At 40.7% G+C, this 25,762-nt stretch overlaps 1 protein-coding gene across 2 annotated transcripts in view; it reads left to right on the top strand.

The window, feature by feature from the left end:
* Positions 1 to 4,783: 4,783 nt before the first annotated feature.
* The window catches only part of SLC44A1 (solute carrier family 44 member 1), a 70,339-nt gene continuing 49,360 nt past the window's right edge, over positions 4,784 to 25,762 (top strand). For both annotated transcript variants that reach the window (XR_012042213.1, XM_072859886.1), the window contains exons 1-2: positions 4,784 to 5,130; positions 23,959 to 24,048. Coding sequence is in view for 1 of the 2 variants with exons in the window: in XM_072859886.1 (XP_072715987.1) it covers positions 5,104 to 5,130; positions 23,959 to 24,048 (117 nt within the window). In the remaining variant the exon portion in view is untranslated. The remainder of the gene's footprint in view (positions 5,131 to 23,958; positions 24,049 to 25,762) is intronic.

Raw genomic sequence — 25,762 nt, 5'->3', positions numbered from 1 at the left:
GTAGTCGTATGTCCTCACTGTGAGAGCCATAATTCTCCTAGAGTGAAATGACAGGAGATCATAATGGCTAATCATGTAATATGATGATACTGTCTCTACAGGAAGGATTGCACTTGGCTTTCTGTGCCTCCTTTCGGCAACACAGAACTTTCTTACAAAGCTGAAACAAATGACATTTTTCTGGTTGCTACTGTGACGTCAATTGGACAACCCACCCCCCCACATACAACAGCACTGTCCCAGCTATCTTGAAGAACATTTTCTGAAGAGTCGATTTCTCAGGTGTTTGGAGATTGGATATGGAACATTTCAGATACAAATTGCTAGCACAATTCTGGCTCAGGCTGATAACGATGTAAATGTGTGACATGTGTTTCACTTGCACTAAATGATCTATTCATACAGTTCTTCATGCACAGGTGTCCAACATCAGAATGAAGTCCAACAGGTATTAAATAGTGCAAAGCAACATACTTTAATATAGAAAGGATATCTATTTTACTCTCATTACGGCATGAATGAACTACTGTAGGCACAAAGCATATGCTTAGAAAGCCACTTTGCCAACACACTGAAATGTTAGTCTGCTAATGAGTCTTGAACATCTTTTGATAGCCACCAATGGACAGGACCTCCACTGTACACCTCTGTCCTCTCACCAAAGTTACATCTCTAAGAGTACAATGGACCAAAATTTTGCTTCAGAACTGAGGAAAGAAGATTTCAACCTCCTGATTAATTAAAAAAACTCTCTGCCGCTTTCTCCCTCCTTGGAGTCTTCAGTTCTTAAATTGAAACAGACCTAACATGACCAATTTATGGGGCTGCAGCACAGAGTAGAATCACAGCAGGTTTTCTGACTTTCCCAGTAAGTTCACTGAATTGACCTGTTCCTCTGTGTTCAGACAGGCAGCAAGAAGAAAATCTTAGCTTTAACTTGTGAGAGCTCAGACTTATTGAGCAATATGCAACTTTCTTACTCAGAGATTAAAAAGTCTTCAAGAATCCTGCCATTCTAATTGCGAAGCAGGATCACTCAAATGCTTTTGCTATGACTGACTAAAATTCAGAACTGACAGGATATTCAGTGTACAAGCTGGAGTTTGTAAGATATAGCTTCAGTCCTCTGCTTTGTAACTGGTGTCCTGTGTGACTTGACAAAAGCACCCACACTGTAGTTCCCCAGCAGTAAAAAAGTGCGATGGCATGGTTGAACTTCCCAGGAAGACAATCGGTTTCAGGTGAATTCTGAGATATACAAGATAATGGGGCCACAGGGCTCTGAGCAGGTCAGTGGCCTTTATCTCCACATCGCTCATAGAGATGGGCTGACATCCCATTTGCCAGGTGTTTGCTGGAATGCCTTCTCATGTTGTACTTTTGTTAGTATTCTGCTGAAATCAGCAGAATCACCCCTAATCCTGCCCTGATACATGTGTATGAAAGCTAACAGTTAGTCTGTTCACTGGGCACATTATGGAGGGAATATGTGATTCTGTATTTCAATAGACTTAAAAAAAAGAAAAAAAAAAACAAAACAGGAATATTGAGGCTAAGCACACAGGATGGGATTTTTAAAAATGCAGATTGGTTGCCAAGCACTCATAGGTGCAGATTTATTGGTACGTGGAAGAAGTCAGCAGAATGATAATAAACCGAGTTTGTGTATTAGGAGAGGGAGGTGAACACATGGACTGTAACAACAGCTTGCTGGTGCAATACTCAATTTTTAGCCTGCATGATGCAACTCTTCCATTAACACCAAGGCCAGGTTTGGACCTCCTCTTGATTGAGCAGATAGCCCAGTACTGAGCCTGTTTGAAAACTCCATCCCAAAATTCACACTTAAGAACATATCCAAATGGTCTGAATTTTATCTACTGCTATGTTAAAGGTATTTCTCTCATTAATATGGAACAAAAGCTATAGATTATTTTGTACCTTGGAAAATCCTTAGGTGTTTAAATATGGGTGCCTAAGGTCAGGACCCTACACCTGGTGAGAAAAGGTAAATATTATCACACAATTCATGCTTTATGGAATGTTTCCTTATCTTTTTTTTTTTTTAATCCTTCCCACCCTTCCCAGAGTGGAAGCAGTCTGGCTACAACCTACAATTTACTCAACTCAAGTACTAAAGGCATTTTTGTCATTTTAGGGCCTTCTCTCTGTTGCTGTCTCCCTTCCTCAGTATCAGATGGTACTTCAGAAACTCTAACCTGTCATTCTGAGCCTAGCAATGAAATGAAAATATAGATAAAGCTCATCCTTCTTGGCTGAGGGGACAAGGACAGACTCAAATCTGTTATAGAAAAAAAGCTAGGTTCTTATTAACACTAAATCTGGGCAGTCAGATTTGCACTTTAGCAGCTTGTGATGTAACCATGCCTTAGAGCAGATTACAATCAGCTTCAGAAAGGAATCCATAAAGCACAATTCAAGAAATGCACTTAGGCATATGCTTAAAGTTCAACTTCTGTATTACTGAATTAAGATTCAGCAATTCCCATTTCAATCCCTTCCAGTTTCTTCCCAAAATACTAATCTGAATAAATATAAAAGCAAGTACAATCATGAATAAGCAAGAACCTTTTAACTTTTCCTCTCCTTTGTGTGACTGGCCAAACAAAGCACGGTTAATCTAATGAAAGCCAGACATCTACCACTGCTGCTATTACTGCGTCCCTGTCAAAAATGCAACTAATTTCCTCGGGCCAGAAGTAGAGATAAAGGCAATTACTCTAGAGATTATTTCTAACACTTAGATTTGTCCAAATACTTTCTACAGTTGTCACATACTTACCCTAAACCCCAGTTACCTATGCTACAGCTGGTATGTCTTTACAGGCTTTTCCATAAAGGCTCCCCAGCCAACGATGGACTGGCATTCTTTAATCACTATAAAGCTACCATTCCCCCTACGCAGCTGCACAAAGCTTTTGATTATTGGCTAGAATGCTTTTTTTTTTTTTTCTTTTTAAGAGTCCACAGATTTGGGGAGCAGAGACTGTGTTTTAATCCATTACTGTCTTCTGATAATTGTGCTGAATGTGTTTAGTCTACATGCAAAAAGTAGGAGGCAGTATTTTATTACCATGACAACACTTTGAGGTCCTAAATGAAACTATTGAAATGAAAGTCCTAAATGAAAGGAGTATTTAAAAAAAATTAATTTGGTCCATTTAACAGACTGACTAAATCACATCTATGGCAGACATCATGCTGTTGTTACCCAAGCAAATGAAAAAGACAATCACTGGGGCAAAAGTCCATTTTATAAATGGTAAAACTGAGGAACAGAGAAACTGAAGTCACGTGTCCAAAGTTACACAAGAACCGACTACGGATTTCTTGTTATTTATTCCTATGTCAATCACAAAAGAAACATGCCTCCTAGAGAGTGTTCCTGCAAAATAGTTCTTTGATGGTCACACCTTTGAATACAACAGAAATATTTGGATAGAATGAGGTGGAACATTGAGAAATAACAGCGATGTAAAGTGGTAAAAAGGTATTTTAACCAGGTGTTAGAAAATATGAAAATTGTGAGAAGTGATGTTACTTGCCATTAAACTGAGAAGAGCTAAAAAAAAAAAAGTATGATTCACAATTCACCCACATGCCAGTTTTTGTTCTATTTTGGAAGCCTAATGAGACTCCTTCTCTAGTCACAAGGCCTCTTTTGCCTCATTCTGCCTGTCAAAGGATCATTTTAAACTCAAGTCATTCCAATGTTATTTCTAATCATGGATATTCTACTATATTGATAGAATTAAACCTGCTACAGAGTTAAGATTCAGTAAAAAAATATTTTAATTTACAGTATCACTTAATACGTTTAGGCCACATTCAAACACAACTGCTGGGCCAGTAAACTTACCTTAAGACGGACTGTCAGTTTCCAAAGAAAACTCTTTGAGGAAAGCTGTTGCCCGTGTTGCCATTAATGACTATTTCACTGGTTCAGAAGCTCTTGAGGCATTTGTTGCTAACTCCAATGGCTTAGGAACATGGCCCAGCCTAGGGTTCAGAGACTGAAATTATAACAGTTAACTACGCAGCACACATCATCCTGATGCGGTTCATGAAACCATTTTTTTGCAGTTACTGAGGCACACAGCTTAAAAGAATGGCACCTGCATTTGTGTCCCTAGGAAGGGTACAAAGCTTGCCAAAACCAGCTGCAAAAATATTGCAATCAGCTGTGAATCCAGGGGACAGATTCACATCTTTTGCAATCACTCAAGGCTACCATTTCAGATGATTGGGTACTCTGCACGTTGCACCAGTGGTAAGAGCTAGTCTGGAGAAAGGGATAAACCACACTAAAGGCAATATAAAGCACAGGCCTGCCGGGCTGTGGATTTCTCAAGCATCTCCCACCAGCAAGAGAAGCACCTCAACTCCCCTCTCACACCTGCAAGTACTACAGGGCTACACAAGCAGCCCTCATCTCCCTTTCAGGGAGCACCAGCCACTTGGAAACCACCCCGACTGGAGCACGGCTTCCCCACGCAGCTATCCTCCATGCTGTCCTCGCACCGGACAGCGCCCCCTCCTCCGGGGGTCGAGGGGAAAGAGAGGAACGCCTGACCACGTCCGGCTCCAGAGAGGCCTCAGCCACTGCCCTGCCACCGGGCAGGGCAGGGCCGCGCCGCGCCGCGCCGAGCCTGCCGCCCATCGCCAGCCCTGCCGTCGCCTTGGCGACCGGGCAAAAGCCATTGCGCCACCGGAAGCGACCCGCGGCGCGCGGGGCGGGGCGAGGCGGAAGCGGGGGCAGCGCCACCCGGCCGGGCAGGTACCCCACGCGCTGCAGTACCCTGGCCCCGCCCCCGAAGACCCCGCCCGCCTCAGGCCCCGCCCCCTTCCCCTCAGCCGCGGCCGCCGCCGCCGCGGGGGGAGGATGAGGGGGCGCCGCGGGGGGGCTGGTGCTGCAGCCGCGCTCGCCTGATCGGGCCCGGCGGTTCCCCGGCGGTCCTCCGCGCCGCCTCGCACCTTGCCGCCGCCGGGGCGTGCCGTCGCGGCGAGTGGATGCCCAGCGCCTGCCCGCCGCCGCCGCCTGGCGCCTAGCGGGCACCGCCAGGGCAGAGACCCGCGGACGCCATGGGCTGCTGCAGCTCCGCCGCGCAGGTGAGCAGCCCGCGCCCGCCGCCGGGCCCTGCTGCCCCCCCTCCCCTCCCCTCCTCTCCCCCGGTCCTGCTGCCTCCTCCCTCCCCTTCCCCGGTCCTGCTGCCTCCTCCCTCCCCTCCCCGGCCCTGCTGCCCCTCCTCCCTCCCTCCTCCGGCCCTGCTGCCCCCCTCCCCTCCCCTCCCTCCCCGGCCCTGCTGCCCCCCTCCCCTCCCCGGCCCTGCTGCCCCTTCCCCTCGCCCTGCTGCCCCCGCTGCCGGGCCCTGTTACGCCTGCCTGGAGGCCTAGTGTCCCCCACGGCTGTGCCCCCTCTCCCTGTCCCCAGGTCTGACTCTCATGCTGTCCCATGGCTGTGCACCCACTTGTTCCCCCCATAGCCGTGCTCTCCAGTGGCCGTTCACCCCCTTTTACCCCTCACAGCCCTGCTCTCCCATGGTTATGCACCACTTTGCTCCCTTCCACCGCCGTAGCACGGCTCTCCTATGGATGTGCATCCTCTTGCTACACCTGTAGCCCTGCTCGCCCATGGCTGCGCACTTGCTTGCATCCCCTGGTAACCACACTCTCCTATGGCTGCAAACCCTTTGCTTTCCCTTCCCCCCTCAAGCCCCGCCAACAGCTCTGCTCTCCCATGGCTGTGAACCCGTTGCTCTCCCCTCCCATAGTCCTACTCTCTCATGGCTGTGAACCCCTTTACACCCCCCCCCCCACCTTGGTGCACATAACTGTGCAGCATTTTGCTCCTCTCTGTAGCTCTGCTCTTCCCTCTTATGGCTGTGCACCCCCTTGTTCACCCCCCATAGTCTTGCTCCCAGCATGCTACGCACTTCCACCCTCTGCATTGCCCTCCACACTGTTCTGTGCGCTGCTTCCCCTATGGATCAGCATCATCTTGCCCCTTCTTCCCCCAGCCCTGCTATGGCTTTGCAATCTTTGCCATACCCTGCTTCAGTCCCCTGCCACGGCTGCAGCTGCATACCTGCAGCTCTCCCCCGCCCTCCCCCTATTTTTTTTCACCCCTGTCCTATGGCTCCGCACACCCTGCTCCCCTCTGCCATGCCTCGATGCACCCCTCTATATAGCTCTGCACTCCCTCCCCTTCCCTGCAGCTTTTCTTTTGGGGGCCCTACTGCCCCACCCCAGAGAGAGGAGCGATCTCAGAGGAGGAAACTTGCCATGTCCAGGGCCTCTCCTAGGTCCACTGCCTCTGGAAAGGGAGATGGTCCTAATCCCAGCCCCCTTCCTCACTCCATAGCCAAGGCTTCAGGTGCCTCCCTGCATCGTTCTCCCTGTGTGTGACTGGCCCTATGCACATCTCTTATTTCCAAGCTCGGTTTTTATTTCTTCTCCCTCCCCCCTTGCTCTGCTTTGCCCTTACTGACTCCTTTTTTTTCCCCCAGAGTGGTGCTGCCAAGCAAGGCACAATCAGGAGCTCCACCCAGCACTCCGGTTTGCGGCTCTGCTTCCCATTTTAACTTTCCCTTTGAACGACACGACCAGGGCTATACTGTTTTTTACTTGGTTCCTTTCTGAAGGCTGTAGGACGAGCGATCGTGACTAACACTATGGCTGTGCTTTCCTTGCTTGTAAATGTTTGTTTCCTTTGGCTGTGTCAGTTGCGGTGGCTGAATCCAGCTTCCACTACACTGCTTATGTGGGAAAGTCCGTCTCTGCTGTCCCAGATGACTCATCACAGAGATGAGTTTTTGTAGCTCATCCGTTCAGGCAGACTTTTCTTTTTTTAATAAGGGTTCTGTCCTTCCAATGCAAAACACTGCAGAGAGCTGTCCAGTTGCAACAGGGAACATCCTGTCTGTATAGCAAATTTTGCTGCAAAGAGGAAGGCAATCAGCTTTATGGTGCATGAAGAAATGGTTTGAATTTCAGAGAGGGAGATATATGCCAAATGTTAGGGGAAGATTTTAAAATTGTTCGGTCACTGCAGTAGACTGCTAGGGGAGATTGTGGAGTCTGTATTGTTTGAGGTTTGCTAAAAAACATGTTAGATAAGCATCGTCAGGAGTGGCTTAAGGAAAGCTGATACAGACTTGGAGCTCTGAGAGTGAAGTTGGTGTTCTGAAGTAATGTTTTGAAGTCTTTTCCAACCTTATTTTCTATGATTCCTACCTAAATTACTTTTCTTAAGTGTGTAAGAGGCCCTTTCTACCTCTTCTTTATGAATTTGTATTGCTGTTTGCTGTTACTTTCTTTTCTTAAATGAAATGCAGGCTTATTTGTGGGTAACATTAGACCAAAAGCAGAAGAAATAGAGGATCAGATGGTTTAAATATCTGGCTTGTTCATAGGTTTCAACTAACTGATTTTGTTTTTCAGTGAAATTTGTGTTGCAGTGTCAGGACGCATGATGTTAATAGTACAGTACTGAACCTTTCATTTGCTTTCCTTACATGTAGCAAGACATGGTACAGTAATTGAGCTTTGTATTCCATGGATGTAACTGAAGTATAAAGAATGCTTGTTTATTTAATTCCTTAGCCATGAGCAATTGTGTGTCTCCTCAGGAAATCCAAATCAAAGGCCAGTTGCTGAATATTTTATCAGCAACAGTTTTGTCTGGTATATCGATTGCGGAAACCTTGCTAGCAACAGTATAGCATTACATTAAAGCCTAATGTCTGTCTTGTCCTCCCTTTTATCATTAACAGTAAGTGCTGTGTTCCTCATCTACCATTGTCTTTGTATTTCCCCCTCCGTTATTTTCTCTTAAGCTTTCCTTGAGCAGGGGTCCATCAGATGTTCCTTCATGTTGCCTCACTTACTTCTTGCTTCTCCCTGTGTAGCTTCATCTTAGTCTTTGACATAGAGTCTCTACTCTCATCATGGACTCCTCACCCTCATTCCTTATGACTTTGTTTTTCAAGTTCATTTCTCATTAAGTTTATTCTTCAGCTCTCTAGCCTATTTGATCTTCATCTGCTAATCCCTATTTCTTCTTCTAAGAGAAGTGGTTACTTCTGTTTTGATTTTGCCAGCCATCTTATCTGATTACTGCATCTCCAAGTCCCTTCCTCATGACTGCCACCTCCTCATCTCATTTATGATAATGCACCTACCTGTGAGTGGTTGTTGAACCAGGCAGATTTCTTTGACATCTTCTTCCTAACCCTTACTTCATACTCAATTATCCTTTTTTTTTTTTTTCCCCACCCTGAATTCATTTCCCAGTTCCTTTGCTTTGCAGGCTGTCTAGAGCTCTGCCTTAGGCTTTTCCCTGTATCTCTTCCCCTGCAGCATCTAAAGGTTTCCAGAGAAGAACTGATTAGAATTGGCATGTTTACCTTTGCTCAGCACTCTTGCCTGCTATTTACAGTGATGGATTCTCATGTTTACTCTCTGCTTTTTCTGCCTTTAACTGCTTAGCCTGGCCCCAAAGACCCATTCATTCAATTTTTCTGTTTTAATTCCAAATTTCTGTGTTTTACCTCTTGCTGCCATCTTATTCCCTTCCTGATTTTATTCTGAGTTACTATCCTTCATCCTTAAAGCTGACAGTCAACTCTAGTCTTCTTCCCTTCCTTTCCAAACTCCTGGAACAGAAAAATTTACCTTTGTTTTTGTACATTCTCTCCTCTTTCTTCGTAGTAAATTCATTCCAATCCAGGTTCGGTGCTCTGCTGAAATTGCCTTCATTAAGATTTCCACAGGCTCCTTCTGGCCAAGTTGCAAGGATTCCCCTCCTATCTTACCCTCCTTGATCTCTGCTGCTTTCGATACTATCTGTAATCCTCTACCATGTTATGTCTTATTCTTCCTGGGCTTCTGTAATACGGTCCTCCTGTTACTCTTCACTGCCTTCTACTCTCTGATTATTATTTCTTCTCCTCTACTGCTATCTGTGCTTGTACTTACAGTCTTTTTTCCCCCTTTCGTTAACTGACCTCCTATTCTACCAAATTTTTCAACTTGAACTGGTATGAGTGATGTTAACTTAATACAACCATACCAGGCTTTCTTCCAGGTGTACTCATTCTTCCCTGTTGTACCACTGCTGTTTTACCTGTTGAGGCACTTCAGTCTGGAATACTTCTTTCCAGTATATTATTTTTTTTCAACTTTGGTCTTATTCCATGTTCGCACAAAGTTCTTTCACTTCCCCTGGTGTAGTATCTTCTGTGATCTGCACTTGTTCTTTATCATCACAACCAGAGTTCTTGTTTACCTGTTGTTCCGTTTCATTGTTACAACTGTGTCATCCTCTTTGTTTCTTTAGTGGCTTGTGCTATTCTCCACTTATTTATGTGAACTTAGTTGTATTGTTTTGTGATTACTGTCTCTTGACTCTCACCATCTTGAAGCTTGAGCTTGTTGGGAAAACCTTGTGCAATGTCAGCTACACCTTACAGTTTTTGTCTTAGAGCAGTCTATGTACTCTTCATTAATTATCATGACAAGATTCTCTTAACACTTTGAACTGTAGTTGTTTGGCCAAAGGGTGCTGACCTATATGAGATGAAAACCTTGTAAAGGACAGGATTAAAAACAACACCTCTGTGTATCTCCTGTCTTGCAGTGCTGTTGGTTGTCAATACCTTCATGTGGTTTCAGTCCACTGTCCTCCCTTGCCTTATCTTTATCATGAGCTTCTCAAGATGGGTGATTCTGTCTCTTTCATCATGGATCTGCTGTGCAACAAAGCTGAAAAAGTTTTTAGTCATTTTTGATACAGGTGGTTTTTTTGTTGTGCTGTTTTGGAATTGGATCTTCTCTTCCGAAATGTTGGGATCTTTTGAGCGAATGGTGCAGAAGCTCTGAGTTGATAGAATAATCAAATTTCTTCCAAGTCTTTAGTTTCACTAAAGAAGAAAAATGGAATCTGTCGTGAGTGGCAATACTCTCTTCCCTTTCTTTTCATTCTCCTCCTTCATCAGTGGTATTTTCTGGTATCTCGCAGCATTAGTCCATTATAAAACTGGATTTGCAGGAGATAACTGTTGGAGCTCATTGCTCCCATGTCACCATAACTGTTAGGGTATGCTGTTCATCTGTTTGATTTAAGTAATCCATGCAAGGTTTTGGTTTTTTTGGTGTGCTTTTTTTTAAGCAAGCAAACTTTACAATGTAACTCAGATTGCTCCAGTGATCTGGTTTATAGTACAGCTCCACAAATTTTGCATTGTTATATCTGAGGGGACAGAAATTCATAGTTCATGAAAGGCACCAAGCTGTGGGGAGAAGTGGACGTTAAACTACTTTATTTTGGAGTTGCTGGGATACAGAATCCATTCTCCCTTCCTGCTCTTCTGCAGTTGAATTGAAGTGGCTGATTGTAGTTAAAAGGCATTTGCTTTGGCAAGGTGTTACAGGAAACAAAGCAACTTATTGAGGCCTTAGTGTTTGTGTTGGGACTGGGAAATACTGTGTGTGTTTGTTTATTTTATCCTTACAGCTTAGTACGTTAGTGGCTTAATCTAAGATATGTGTGAGAGAAGCTTGAAATCTTGCTGGAAATTGGAGGCATGACTGGGATAAACAAAGCACGTTATTCTTGGTGGGTTTAGTGGTGGCCTTGGTTTTTACAAGACTAAAAGAACTTCCTGTTATAAGAGGAGATGAAGGCAGATCCTCCATTAATTTTCCCTTAAGCATCTGCTGTCGAAGCAACGCAGAATAAATCTGGAGTTCTTAACTTTTAAAAAAATTTTGTAGTTCTGATGAAATGTCTCTTCTGAGCTGTTATGGGCAATACAGATCATTAATTGTACTTCAGCCATATCTTCAGTTGTCAGAGGTTCTTGCAGTCAACTGTCTGAATATAGGGGGCATCAAAATATGTCTGTTTCACTGTGGGCGTGGGTATGATCATGGAAGACCAGCTGAATAACAGTGTTGATGGGCAGAAACAGAATGAGTTGTGACTTCTACTTCCAGGAGCGAGGAAGCTTGACTTCCCGTTCAACACATTGAACAGTAGATGAAGCTTCCATTCTAGCCTCTGGCAAGCAGATACAGTATGAAGGATGAAGCATACAAGCAGGATCCAAGAACAGTGCTAATGAGTCAGGCATCTCATGAAGCTGTTGACTACTTTTCTGTATTTCTGGTCTATGTGCTCTGTTCATTTCCTGTGGAACATGAGGTGTCCTTTTACAAATGCTGTCACAAGCAACTGCACAACCTGTGCAAATAATTCCTTTTGATCTTAACGTAGAAAGAAATATTTCAACTACATAGATACTTGTACGTACTCTTTCAAATTCACGGAGTTTTTCCACTGAGGACTAGCTCCTTCTGAAGTTTGGACTATCTTTCAGTTGTATCACATCTTAAAAGTTTTAAGTAGCACATTATTTCCTTTTCTTTGTCAGGTAACTCAAAGATTGACTTTTTTTTTAAGTGCTTCACAAAATTATAGTTTGGATTAAGAACAAGCGTGGGACATTGCATCCTTACAAGACATGTTTTTTTGTAAAGTGAGAACAGTTTGGAGAAGATTGATTATCTTGCATTGTTAATAGTAAATGCTAAATCCAAAGCTTGTGTTATTGTAATCTAATTGGCATCCAGAATGCTGTCAGTCGTCAGACTTTTAGGTTAGTAATTGTGAGGGTATATTGAGTATCATCCAACTGACTGCTTTTATTTTTCATTATGAAGAAATGACAATGTTTGTTATGTAGTGAAGTCGTCAACTGTCTTTATGCTGTTCAATCTAAAGGCGAGCTTTGCAGTAACTGTGCATGCCTTTTTCTCCTTTGGACTGACTATAATTTTTGTTCCTTTGAACTTACCTCACTGGTTTCTTTTGTGAAAATCAACACTTGCAAACCAACTTGACAGAAACTGTGTCTTTGTTATTTTGTATTTGAGTCTTTCTCACTTGAAGGAGCTGTTAGAAAATTGTGTAAATCTTATGCTTTGCTTCTAAAAAACAGTTATGCAGAGTGTTGCCAGGTGACTTCTACCCACTGACTAAACTGATTGCTAATTTTTACCTCTATTTGATGAAACTATACTGAGAGCCTTTTTGTGTATAAATTTTAGAGAACAAGTCTGTGTTGGTGAATATATAATAGGGTTCTTATAGGTCTTCCAGCCACTTTAAAATTTCACAGATTTATGAAGTAAATACATTTCATTGCATTGATTGGCCTCCTGTCCCTAGGCTCACTCTTTTTTGGGGTTGTTGGGTTTTTTTTTAATCTTCTAGGTAAGCAAATTTCTAATGTGGAATAAAAGTTTACAATTGTATGACAACAGCCTCAAGAACATGTGCATACATATTTAAGAAGAGAGAAGAATCAACTTCATTTTGAAGTTCAGCTTTACAGTCCTAAGATTAATTTTCTCTGCTTTAATATGATTTCATCACCCAGTGTGCAATACATTGCAAGAATAGGAGATGATTGCAGTATACAGGAAAGCTGAGATTCCATACTGCATTTTTACATGCTAGTTTCTAGCTGTCGCTGTTTTAACCAGTAATATTGCTAGAATATAGTGGAGTGTCATGGTGAGCAGAACATGGTGACTTGTGCCTGATATCCTCTCTTAATAAATGTGATGTAGTTAAGCAGCTGTTTACAGCAGAAATGAACTCTGGCCTGTTTTGTTTTTGTTTTAAAATGAAACCACTCTCGCTGCTCTTCAGATACATTATTTCACTGAGGAAGAGACCTCTGAATGTCGTATACAGATCCATAGAAACAAAACAGGAAACCTATTAAAGTATTTTGTTGAAGGTCATGATAGCCATGTCCTGGGAGTGCTTTGTCAGACTCCCCCTAGTTTGCTATGAAAAACTGCAGAATAATTGCCTACTTATAAGGAAGTATGCTTATGTAATAAGCTAAGGGCTTGACACATTACTTCCCTTTCCATTCTCCTCCCACCCTTTCTTCCATAAATCAGATAGAGCCTTCTTAGCGTTGGTTCCTGTTAAGCTAATACGCTTTCAATGTCCTCAAGCACTGCCCTCCTATTGTAATCCTGAGTGGTTTTCCTTCTTGTTATGCCAGAGTTTTGGACCTGTAAGTCAGGATTTCATATTTAAGAAGCTATGTAAACTTTTTTCTTTTTTTCCCCCAAGTGTAAGCTTAAAGTTTTTCTGATCTGCATTAGAGGAAGTGGGGAAAAAAGGTTCTGAGAAGTTTTTATTGTGCTGATGAAATCCTTTAAATGTAATTCAGTATGGCTATTGGCTTTTCAATTTCCAACATAGCTCTATCTTTTGGCTTTCCTACACAGTAATAGAGAAGAATGCACGTGGCCAATATATGCAACAGTTAGATCATAGTGTTCAGTGTAGTGCCACAAGGACCATGTTTGTGTTGACACGTGCAAATATGAGCCTCTAACCTCACAGAACTGTCCACCAAGTAGGCATTTGCCTTTGAAAGGTAGGAAGTTCTTCTGCAAGGATTGTAAATGCAATACAAAAATACATAATTTCATTATTTTCAATTGACAAACCCATTTGAGTGTAGGATGCATTTTGAAAGAATACTTAGCAAACTGCTATGCATGTCTTTAGAAGTGGCAACATCATTATTTTTCACAGCAGTACTGTGCAGGCCATGAGCTCTTAAAGAGCTGTAGTGTTTTTGGTCTTGAATTCTGGCTTCAGAGACTTTAAAAGGGTGAAAAAATTCTTTTAGAGAAAATGACTCATTACACACGAGGAGAGTGCAAAGAACAGGGGCAGTGTTTTCTGTGGAATGTCCTTCATCTTCTGTGGAGACCACTAATTGGAGAGTTCTGCTGTGGTTTTTTTTTTTTCTTCTGCTAATGTCATGTTTTGATAAAGCTAACACATTTGGAAGCAAAGTGTGTATTGTCGTTGGACAATGTTTTACTAGTCCAAAGTTTGAAAATATGTTGTAATTTGGGACTTGCAGTCTCGTAGTAAGAATATAATCCGAGAATCGGTTAAACAGGTTGATGTACAAGTATAAAATTCAATGTGGTGAACTAAGTTGGTAGGTGCAAAGTATCCTCAAAAGCAAACTGTTGTTTTTGTGTGGTTGATTGGTTGGTTGGGGGGTTTTTTGGGTTTTGTTTGTAGTGTGGGTTTTTGGTTTTTTGGGGTTTTTTTTGCATGACTGCTTTTTATTAATGATTAAGAACCGTGGAAGTACCAAACATGCATTGAAATGGATATTTTAATCCTCTGAAAAATATTACTGATATTTGTAAATTGTCCTTATTTATTGCTGCTTTCAAATAAGTACTTAACGACATGTAATGAAGAAAAGAAACAATAACTAAATAGTTTGAGGGTTAAAAACTGGGCTTTTGTCTGCAGATGGCCTTATTTCTAAACTTCAAAACCTCAGCAGGTGTGCTGATCATGTCAGCTCTTTATTTAATCAGCTGTGTTATGTTTCAAGATAAATATTTAAGTTGTAGACTGAGGTGGAAGCATGTAATAAAGGAATTTTAGAAGCAATATTTAATAGGAGTTGACTGAAAAGATGAGTGGAAGATGATATACAACACAGCATATGTCAGATTCATAAGTGAAGTCTCCACGTATGGGTTTTCAGGGTAAACATCTTTATATTACACCATCAATAATGTTGCAAGTGCTGTCTTATGTGCTCTCAATTTTGTTTACATTATGTTGAAAACTCATAAATACTGTGTGTGGAGTATGAGAACATTAGTGAAGTAGCAGGTGTGGACACATTGAATTGGTGGTATGCTTAGTCTCTGAAGAGAAGCAAAGTACAAATTCATTACCCTTTGGTGGATAACTTTAAAGCAGTATTACACCATCAGAAAACTTCTCCTAGTGGGAACTCTGAGTTTCATACTTATGAAGAGCAGATGCATCTCTTCAGTGGACAAGGCATCAGATAACAAGTGGTGATGTGGAGTTATGGGGCAAATAAGGACGTGGGTGCTTATATGTAAAGTGCTGGCATGGGGCTCTCAGTAAAATCCGAAAGCGTGACTAACATCTGCTTTGCAGTAAATTGAAAAATAAAGCGTTTTGGAATGAGATTTAAGCAGAAATTCCACAAAAATGGGCGTTAGACACCACCATGATTTGCATGTTCTGTAATACAGTCCCTTTTGGAATTGCCCAGAGGCGTTTGGGTTGTTATCCAGAGGATGGTGTCATCATGGAGGGCACTTGCAGGGAACAGTGTGTATTGTTTTCTTTTCTTTCTGGAGACGACTGCCACTTGTAGCTGTAATGGTATTACAGTGATGAGGTCACTTGCCCCTGGAAGCAGGAGACCTAGCTTCGGTTCTGTAAGTCTGGGGGAATTCAAGCTTCTGCCTCCCAGGAGAATGCTATCATCGGCAGGCTCTTTGGGGTAGGAGCAATACTACTCTTGCCAAGAGGCAGATCCAGGGCAAGTCTACACTAAGAATTTTTTTGGTGTGTTTATGGAGATATTTTTATTGATACAGCATGGTTCATTCTTCCAGGGAACTGGTATAGTTTAGTAGAGTCAAAGTCTGGGTTTGCTGGTGTGTGTTACTCCTCTAGTAACTCCTCTAGTAATGGAGGCATACCAATAATGTGCTGTATAATAGATCAGTTTTATTGTGAACCTGAGAGAATCATCTGAATTTGTGATAAACTGCAGTAAGCTACTGCTTGGTGCTTTATCTGAACACCTGTAGGTCATGCACAGGAATTCTGTAGGTAATGCTGAGCATTTTAACTAGGGCAACTTCGTGGAGCACTCTTAGGCTACACGGTGCGGTAAACTAAAGGTTTTCTATAAAAAAATTGTAAGATAGTTGATGAAGTCATGAACTGAAGATAGTTTTAACACTTCAAGACTTTGCTTTGGACACTTAAACAGAGTGCATTCACCACACAAAGATTTTTACATAGGGAGCTAGTTTACTTGAGTTGCTACTTTTGTCCTCAGAAATGTACTTGTGAGGGGAAGTGAGTGTGGTTTTTTGGGGGGTTTAGGTTTTTTGGGCTTTTTTAGGAACAGCGTCATCCGATCTTCAGAGTAATAGAAGATACTAGAGTAATTATAGACTTCATTCTCCCTAGAGGTAACAAACACAGACCTTCCTATTGGCATTGTCAGGGACTCTAGGCTCCTTATTTAGAAGGAGCCTAGAAGGTGAAGGTGTTAGAAAATGTCTTTAACAGGTTAAATGTTGCCTAATTTGTTTGAAAATGTGAAACAACCTGCTAGATTTTAATTTTATATTCTGATGTTTTAGACACTTGTTCAGATCAGTCATTATCTACTGAGTTGGCTGTGTTTTTAGAGAAATGGTCTGTTTTTCATGAAGTAGTTACTGATGTTTATAGTAAGACATGCTTAGTCTACACCTGTAATTGGTATCACATATGTTTTAACCACGTGGTCAAAATGTAGGTCAGATGCAGCACACTGGTCATCTTATTCACTGCAGTTTAATATTCATAATGAAAGGAGAGGAACGGCTGGTAACTTCATTTGATGTCAAAAAGGCTGTAGCTGCTTATGGAATAGGGGACTTATGTCTTGGCTTTAGGCTTCAGGTTAGAGCAATCTAGAAACATCCTAAATTATTAATGCTTGGGGTCAGGACTCATTTCCTCTTTAGGCTCTAGAATCAAGATCTCTTCAGAGGTGGAAGAAGTTTCGTTAGGACAATATACAGTTGCTGCTAGTTCTTCTCTTAAACAGCTGAATAGTGAGAAAGGTGTGCCATGTCTTGGACAGAAAAAATGCCATGCTCTCTGATAAACTGGAGAATTACATTCTTGCATTGGAAACATTTTGGTAAACTAGTAAATTATGGTTGTTCTTTTTCATATGTGGTATGCTTCATGGTAAAGGCCAGCATGTGATTGGGACTGTTCTTTAGCTTGTGAAGATACGTAAAATGAGTAAAGAATCAGCTCCTTAAATGGTCATTAGGAAATGCTGACAAATGTTTCAAATACCTTTTTTTTTTTTTTTTTTGGCAGTGTGGGGATGTTTCAATAGCATGTGAAGTTGTAGTTTTAAACTTAGCTTGCAGGACAGCTTCTGGAGTGGATGACTTCTTGGTAGCAACCTCTTTAACCTGGCCTGCCCGTTTCCCAAGGAGAACTCAAGAGTGGACCATGCCTTACATGTAATTTTGTGGTGTGCACAGTATTGCAAATGGACCTACCAATTCCAAAACATCGAACTTGCATTGTAGGTGTAAAACAACTGTATTATGTACTCACTGTGATATTGGAATAAACTGAATGCTATTCATACAATCAGTTGAATCTCTGGCACTTTATCAGAGCCAGCCTTCCTTCTAGGAAAGGTCGGTTCTGCAGGACTCACTGGCAGTTTCCCACAAAGGATCCCAGTCAGGATAAGTATCCTTTTTTGCCTCTAAGGACTGTTTATTAATGCTATGTGCATGCTATGGTTCTTTGTCTCCTATGTAGATGGGTAGCTTACACAGTCATTTCTGAATTTCTTCATTTACATATACAAACAGCAGTCATTTCTATTTACTCTCCTGTATTGAGTGAGCTGCAGTCGCATATACTCTGAATCCAGATGTTACATCAAGGTGATAAAACAACAGAGAATTGAAAGGGAATGTAGTTAGATGAATGTGGTTCTTAGGATGGGGTTTTATAACAAATCATCTTAAACTGCCACATCAGTAATAATATCCCTGAGGATTTTTGAAAGTACAATAAAAACTATCCTTTCATTTAAAAAGAAAAAAACCTGAAATACTTGCAACCCAAAATTTTCAGTATCTTCTTATCGTTATTGAAACTGGTTAGAAATTAGTGGATATTCCAAGTTTTTCTACAGTGACTCTCTGCAGAGCAAAAAACCCTAAATTTATTAAAGCTATTTGAAAAGTTAACTTACGTAATCCTTTTGTAGTAATTTAAACTGCTGGTAACTTACATTTAAAAAAAATTAAAATCTTTGGCACAGTTTACACACATTTCAATCCTTCAGGAAACTACTCCCCCTCCCCCCCCCCCCCCCAAATAACTCTCAAAAATCATAGATCCAACTTAGCTAACTTGGCAGTGATAGCTAATTCAGCAGTGATAGTTGATTCAAATCTTCAAGTGCGTTCCTGTGAGCTTAATGAAAGATTCAGGTCAAACTGTTGCCACAGAGAAAGGGGCTGTAACAAAAGCTGAGTTATTCTTAAATATCAGAAAACCTACATGAGAAGGAAAAAAAAAATCAGGAATTGTTTCCACTGCATGAAGAACTATGATCAGAACTTCCCCTTTGTTAGATATCGGAGGATCTGATTGTACTGTGCAGAAAGACCAAAGGAAATCAATCTTAACTAGTTCCATGGCTTCTAGAACTATCGATTTGTTTTTTAGCTTGGTTCCGTGCTTAAAAAACAAAATAAACCTATGTCCCACTGAAAAGAATAGTCATGGACACCATTTTGAGGAACAAATGGGAGTTCAGATATTGTCGCATACCAATGTTTGTTTGTAACTGACAGCCTAAAACAACAGTTCTGTGAAAAGAAGATACATCTTAAATTTTCTTAAATTTTGTAAATGGTCTTAGGGAGGAAATCTTTGTAAAGGGCTTGCAGTTGCCATCATGATTCAGATATTAAAAACTTGGAAGGTGGATGTGTAATATAGAAGGGAGACTAAGGGCCAGAAGAGGTTAAAAATTCAGTGTGCATTGGTGAGTGGAGAGTAGTGGATGGATTTATTTTGTGAATTTATGCAGTCTTTAAGGAAAGGTCAAATAATGAATTAATGTAAATGGTGAAAGCAGTGGTGAGGTTTCCATACACTAGGTCTGTGTCTGGCAGTACTGTAACCCACCAGTTGAACCAACAGAGGTTTCAGAAATCATAAGTGGTCTGGAAAGTCACATCCTTAAAGCATGGTATGAGCTGCTAAGGGGGGAATGGGCCAAATGCTGAAGTGCCTGAGTATGCCTGAATCTGAAAAAACGTTGTAAATCTAGGCCTGACTGTTTAGATGGATGAATCAAAATGCCATGTCTTGTATTCAGTATTCAATAGAAAAAAAGTGGCCATTTCTAAGCATAGAAAAGACAAAAGCATATTCTCAATGCCTGCAAATGGAAAACTGGATGTTTTGCAGCATCTTCGTCTTGTGTTATAACCAGGTTGAAAGAAAAAAGGAAACTAAAACAAAAGAATTTACTGCTTTTTAAGAGAGAATGTCAAAATGATTTGTGCGTATCTCAGTTTAAAAACTATTTCAACTTTTCTGTCTTATTTTCTGTTATTTTTGACTTGAAGTGGAACTGATTTAAACCAAATGCTGAAGTAGAAGAATATTGGGTCACTATGTTTCGTCTGCATGTAAGGTTTTATCTAGCATTATTTACAAGTAGAGATAATGAACAATTTGTCCTGGATGTGGACCTTCCAGGAGTTCAGAGCACCTGCACTTGGAAGCCTTCTCTTGAGCCAGAACAGCATAGCTCATGTAACTGGTATCTCATGAAGTTTAACTCTATTTGGTTTTGCCGGCTGTGGACATTGCTTTAAAATTTTGTCTTCTCTTGGCTTTCTTAACACTGTGTATAGTAGTCCTGGAGTTAGATTAGCAGTTTGGAAGACTGCTTTTCCTCATGACTACTGAATCTTCCTATAGGATTTTGATGGGGTATCCTTTGTCCTGGGTCTCTTCTGAGGCTTGTTTTGGGCTGAAAAATGTGAGGGTTGTATTTATTTGTTCTGGTTTGGTTTTATTTTTTGTCATTAACTATCTGAATGAAGCTATGACTGTATTCTTACAACCTGTGTGTTCATATGCAAATCAGAATAGTCCTATACTCTCCAGTTGCTAGCTTAAAATCACTAGCCAAAGTAAACCTAGAGTCTAACGTCTCCCTGCATCTCCTTTTCATCCAGTGGATGTTACTTAGGCCAGTTATTCACTGGGTTGTCCTTAATTCAGCCCATCTGTCTCAGTAGTAGCTTCATTTTCTTCTTCCTGAAACATACAATCTGATCACCACAAGATTTTAGGATTTCTTTCTGCTTCCTTTCTCATGATCTTGCAACATTCTCTGTTGATGGCAAATTCCATCTTTATCCTGATCTTCTTCACATCTTTGCTACTTCCCCACAGCTTGATTATCCATATATATAATACTGCAGATGTTCTTTACTTGGCTTCTTGCTTCAGTCACATCACTCCCAAATTGTCCACTGCATGAGACATTTTGTGTTTAAAAAAATTCTCTGTAACTCCTTGCATCTGTAGTCTGCTGCTGCCATGCCGCATTTTCACACTTTTTTTGTGCTTTTATGCGTGTGTTGCACTCTGGTTGGGGCAGGTGAGTGCTTGTATGGTAGCATCCAGTACAGCTATTGCAGTTAACAGTCAAAGTGGTAACCATTGGTTTTGTGCTATGCTGATACCTGTAAACAAGTATATTGCAGTATGCAGAAGACCTGTGAGTTCAGACCTGCTATTTGGTGCTGCAGTGGTATATTTTGGAAGTGGCAGGGAGAAAGAAATCTGGAGGGTGGAGTTTCTATGTTTGTTTTGAAGTGATTGGATGCAATGAATACTAAGAAAATAGCCCCTTTATTTATTGCATACAAGTACTTGCTGGCTTGAGACCATGTAGCTCTGAATTCAACTAGAAAAGTCAACAGCTAATGTGTTGGCATTCTTCATGCTTCTCTTCTGCAAGAGAAAGCCTAACTTTAGACAACCCACTTTCTAGGTGTGGAATTAGGATGTAATTGTAAAATTGTGCTGCACCCAACAGTACTGGCTTGTTTTTGAGAAATGTTGAGTTTGCTAAGTATTCTGCAAAATGGACAGACGTAAACTTCTGAACCACTCATTTGGGTTCTTGAGTAAATAACTCTTCAAATCAGCACAGAAGAGCTGTTATGGGCAGGAAAAGTGTTCCCAACCTGCAAGTTTGTTTTGGAGAGACAGGCCCTTTTGCCTGCTTTCCGCTCTTGACTGATAGTGCTCCTGATTCTCTGTGCTGTCGTTAACAGGGCACCGGTAGTCTTGTGCTATGTTAAGGATAAGAACATCCATAGAGAGCACAGCATAAATTATGTAAGCTCTGTTTTAAGAGAAAATTTAAAATGAAACAAATAGTTTCCAAAAATTTTATTTTTTCTCTAGGTTATCTAGTTTTCTTGCATCAGTAAATACTGAAGTCTCTTAATCTGTCTGGAGGAAAGGCTGAAATCAGTAGAAGTGCTGATTTAAAATTCCAGGCAAAGCATGTCTGCTAAAATTTTATGGTATTTCACTTACAACGGAGACAAAGCATAGTTTCCAGACTGCAGAACAAATGACATTTCTTAGACCTTATGTTGACCACACATTAGCAATTTGTGTTGCCCAGGCATGAATATCACAGTCTGAGGAAACGTCTAAGGGCGTAGAGTGGACAGGGAGCAATCACTAGAGAGACACAGACACCAACATCAAAGATGAGGATGAAGGGCTGTGAAGCTATGGAAGAAGATTCAGTGGACATCTAGAATACAAGGAAGCAACTGAGAAGAAAACAGCAGATAGGTAATGGCAGCTAGCTTGGGTTGTAGCAAGGTCTGGAGAGAAGAAAGATTGGACGGGCTACTAGAGAAGGGCGTTGTTCTAAAGATGTGTAGTTTCATGCCATGTTAGTATGCTAGGTGGTTAAATTGAAGGTTGGTAAGTATCTAGTGCCTTTTGAGTTGCCTCCAAGGGTACTTTTTGTTAAAATATGTTCTTTTTTTTTTTTTTTAAATGTTTTAGACCAGAGTAAAGGCTATGGACACAGAATGAATTCCTCTGTGTAACCTTCTAAGTATGTGCTACACCATGGCATTTCAAGTTTCTTTTTGACATATAAATTACAGTCCACTTAGTAAATAAAATGGATTACTTATGGTAACTGTGACTAGTCAGACAACCTAAATCTTTGCCAGAGCTATTCCAGAGGATGTCCAGTGGCTTTTAAAAATCCTATTAAAAGATTTTGTTTGCAGATGGTACAGAGAGGATAAAAAAAAACCCCAACAAAACAAACAAACCACCCTATGCGGTGCATCTTACTGCTCCCTCTTTTGTCAAGGGCAGCTTACTCTTAAGGTGCAGCTATAGCTGAAATTTACCTCTGCTGTTTGTAAATAAATGTAAATCTCTAAAGAATCCAGAGTTCTTGGACGGGATTTAGGAATAGGGAGCATGAAGCTTTACATATTTTATGCAATTATGATTATGCTAATTATAACAATATAAATGTCACAATCTTGTTATAAATGTTAAGTTTGAATAGTGTGTTAGTTTTAAGTGTGAACCTCCAGGATCAGAGGACAGTTTTGTTGAATGAGTGTAGTAGAGTCCATAATGTGACCTTTTAGCGCCTCTCACTACTGATTATTGAGTAAAATAAAAACAAGTTTGACTGTTCAGAACTCAGAGTGAATTTGCAGTTTGAATTAAAAATACAAATACAACATCTGCAAGTGGAACTTCCTTAATACAAGATTGCAAAAGTGGCATGGAATTCCCTAATGCAAAGCCAGACTACTTAGAAAACTGTGCTTTTTGAAGCATGTTCCCTGCAGGATTTCATTTATATTGTACCCAGTTTGTAGTTTTCTAATGGTAGTACTTGAAAAGGTTGCTTTGTGCTTGTGAATTAGCAAAAAACAAAGTCATGAATACCAAAACAGCACCTTGCTAATATCACATTAGTTACATGCTATAGCTTTTTTTTGATAAAAAATCTGCAAAAATATATACTGGAGATAAAAGTTGTTGACATTTCATCCAACCATTCTGTTTTAATTCAGTAGTGACATTTGCTACCTTGTCAACAAAGTCTTGAAGATGCTTCAGAGTCTTGAGAGGAAAAAGAAATTCAAAATTTGAATAGGTTACCCCTTTTGCTCTGTCTCTGGAGAGAGCTGTTCCGTATTCTCCCTATATCAATCTTTTCTTCAAGTATGAAAACAATGTGTGCATTTTTTGGGTCTTAGTAGACATATGTGAACAGCTGGTATTTGGGAACTAAGTGATGAAAAAGCTTGTCTGTGTAACTGTATATTTTTAAAAGTAGCTATAATCAATATTTTTGTTATAATAAATTCTGACACAGTGGTTAGTTTTGTCCTACAGCCAATGCTCATTCTTTTCTTAAAATCATTCTTTTCTTGGCAAAATTACTGTTTTTAACAGACTTCAATTATCTTAGCAGTGTATACACACTTGAGAAATTTTACCTCGTGAGCAGCAAACTATTTGAATTGCTGACAACTGCTTTTTATACTTTGCAATAGAGCCTCCATCACTGAGTATTTCAACCTTTAAGTACATGACTTTCCTTTCTGGCACCTGGACAATACTGACTAGGGATTTCTTTGAAATGTTAAGCTCAGCTGCCTCTTGGAAGGTAGAGAACTGTTCCTTTAACAGCAATTTATGACCTCCTTTCTACGTGCACTGTACTTGTTAAACTTGCCAATAGTGTTTTAAAACTTAGGAGCTTTTGAAAAGTTTAACCTTTTATCCTTCTTGGAAAGCAGATTACTGGAAGGTAGCTGTGGAAGACTGCAAGAGCAGATATTTTTTATTCCATGCCATTAGCTTCTCTTTTCTGTTCATAAAAAAAAAAAAGTGAAAATAACCTGGTTTGCAGATAAATACCTGTAAATTCCTGGGTAAATTACCTGTTTTCTGGATAAATAATTCTTTGTCGATCTGGCTTCCAGTGGAGGCACTTCTTTTGAAGTGTCTTTCATGAGGCTTACTCTTTCAGTTTTTTGACAAAGCTGCTTCAGCTATATCAGAGTTTAAAGATAACTCCTGCTGTATGTTAATGCCTTGGAGAATCATTTTCTGCCTTTTTCTGTTATGAGCAGGAGACAATTAAAAACAGTATTGTTAACCTCATCTCTCTCTTCTCACACAAGAGCTCCAAGCGAGAGTGGAAGCCTCTGGAGGACCACAGCTGCACAGATGTACCATGGCTGCTCTTATTCATCCTCTTCTGCATAGGAATGGTGAGTAATACACAAAGGATTCTGTGAATGTTATATAGTTGAAGAGTTTGCATTCATTGGAAAGAAGTTTTAAAACCCTTCAGTAACTTAGTCACTGGGTAAGGTCTGGGCATACTGGCATAGAAACCATCAGCTGTAGAACAGAAATGGGTAGTATGTACACATCAAATGCCTTTGGTAGGGATCCATAATTTATTGTTTGTGCCAGTTCTTGCTCCATCTCCTCTTCCCCTGAAACTCCACTTTCATTTGTAAGTGATTTTCAGTATGGTGAGGTATCACTTGACCCTTGTTCCTTATGGGACTGTGGATGTCCCAGAAATAATAGCTTTGAGTTTAGTAAACAGTTTTGTGAATCACAGTAAACTTTTTGCTGAGAAACAAAGATTCTGAATATCAAACAGTTGACTGTTTTTTTTCTTGGATGCTTAGTAGAAGCACCTACTATTAACAACCATATTACTAATGGTAAGATCTTTCTTTCCAAGTTATCCCAGCTTTGTCCTGTGTGATGAAACCTTCACCTTTCTCAAGACAGCCTCAGAACACTGTGCAATTTATATTTTAAAAAAACCCAAAACCTCCAAGAGCTGCAGATTAGTGAAAACTAGAAATACACTTGATTTTATTTTGTTTCATGGACCTACGTATGCTGTTCCTCCTAAACAGAGAATGTTTGTCACTGTCTTGTACTGCTGTGTTGCAAGCAGTAGGAGTTTGGGATTTCTGTGCTGTTAGCTTTCTTTTCTACTGTCCCTTGGTCTCTGATCTTTGGAATTATTCCTTTGAAAAATGTCTTTTTCTTTCCCCAAAGTGTTTGTCATTGGCTGTGCTTCAAATGCAAAGATGATGTTTTGTTTAAGTCATATGAATTCCGTTCTCTCTGTAATGTGAATATCTTAAAATCGTAAAAAGCACAGGACTTCCTGAAACAAACAGCTCTTTTTTGTGGTTGTTTTTTTCCTGCCTTTGTTGATGTTCCCTGGTTACTCAGTCTATACCTACCTGTTCCCCCAATTATAGTCTGCTGTGGGTGAGTGTCCCAGATTTTCCTGTCTAAGCAATATGATATACGGAGCAATCATCCTGTTGGGTCAAATACCCTGTTAGTTACTGTTCTAGGGGACTTCACTTGAAGGGTCAGGTACTGTGATGGGTCAGGAGGGCATCCCCACACTGTTGTAAATCAGCTTAGATGGATGAGGAATTGCATGATTTGCCTTACCTTGTGTGTAGGGAAAAAATTCTTGAACTAGCCAAGAACCTGAGTACTGTTGTATGTAAAATGCATGCTAGTATGTCCTTTACAGAATAGTAAGGGATCCAAGAAATTGAAAGTGATTGCTGGAAATCAGCTTTAATTATTACTTGTGATAGCCTTTTGCTCACTTTGCCCTTGTTTTCACTTTGAGTGTTAAGTCTATAAGTGCATTAGTGCGTTGGCAAGAGAAAGATAATGACCAGCTTGCTGTCTGGAATTTCTCTATAGTGATAGTGACCTTCTCTGACAGACAGGCTCTCCTGTATCTTCAGACCTTTAAAACCACCCACATTTTACCTGTTCCATGCCGACTTCATTACCTGTTGTCATCATCTCATCTGATCCTGTCGCTGCCATCTGTTGCTCCACACATTTGTCTCAGCTGTTTACTCTGCTTCCCCTTCTCAAATCTTAGCTTGCCTCATCTGTAAAAACACTTCATTGATGGTAGTG

This window comes from Ciconia boyciana, chromosome 4 (genome assembly GCF_034638445.1).
Source record: "Ciconia boyciana chromosome 4, ASM3463844v1, whole genome shotgun sequence".
Classification (NCBI taxonomy): domain Eukaryota; kingdom Metazoa; phylum Chordata; class Aves; order Ciconiiformes; family Ciconiidae; genus Ciconia; species Ciconia boyciana.
This window is presented reverse-complemented; position numbering and strand designations above follow the sequence as displayed.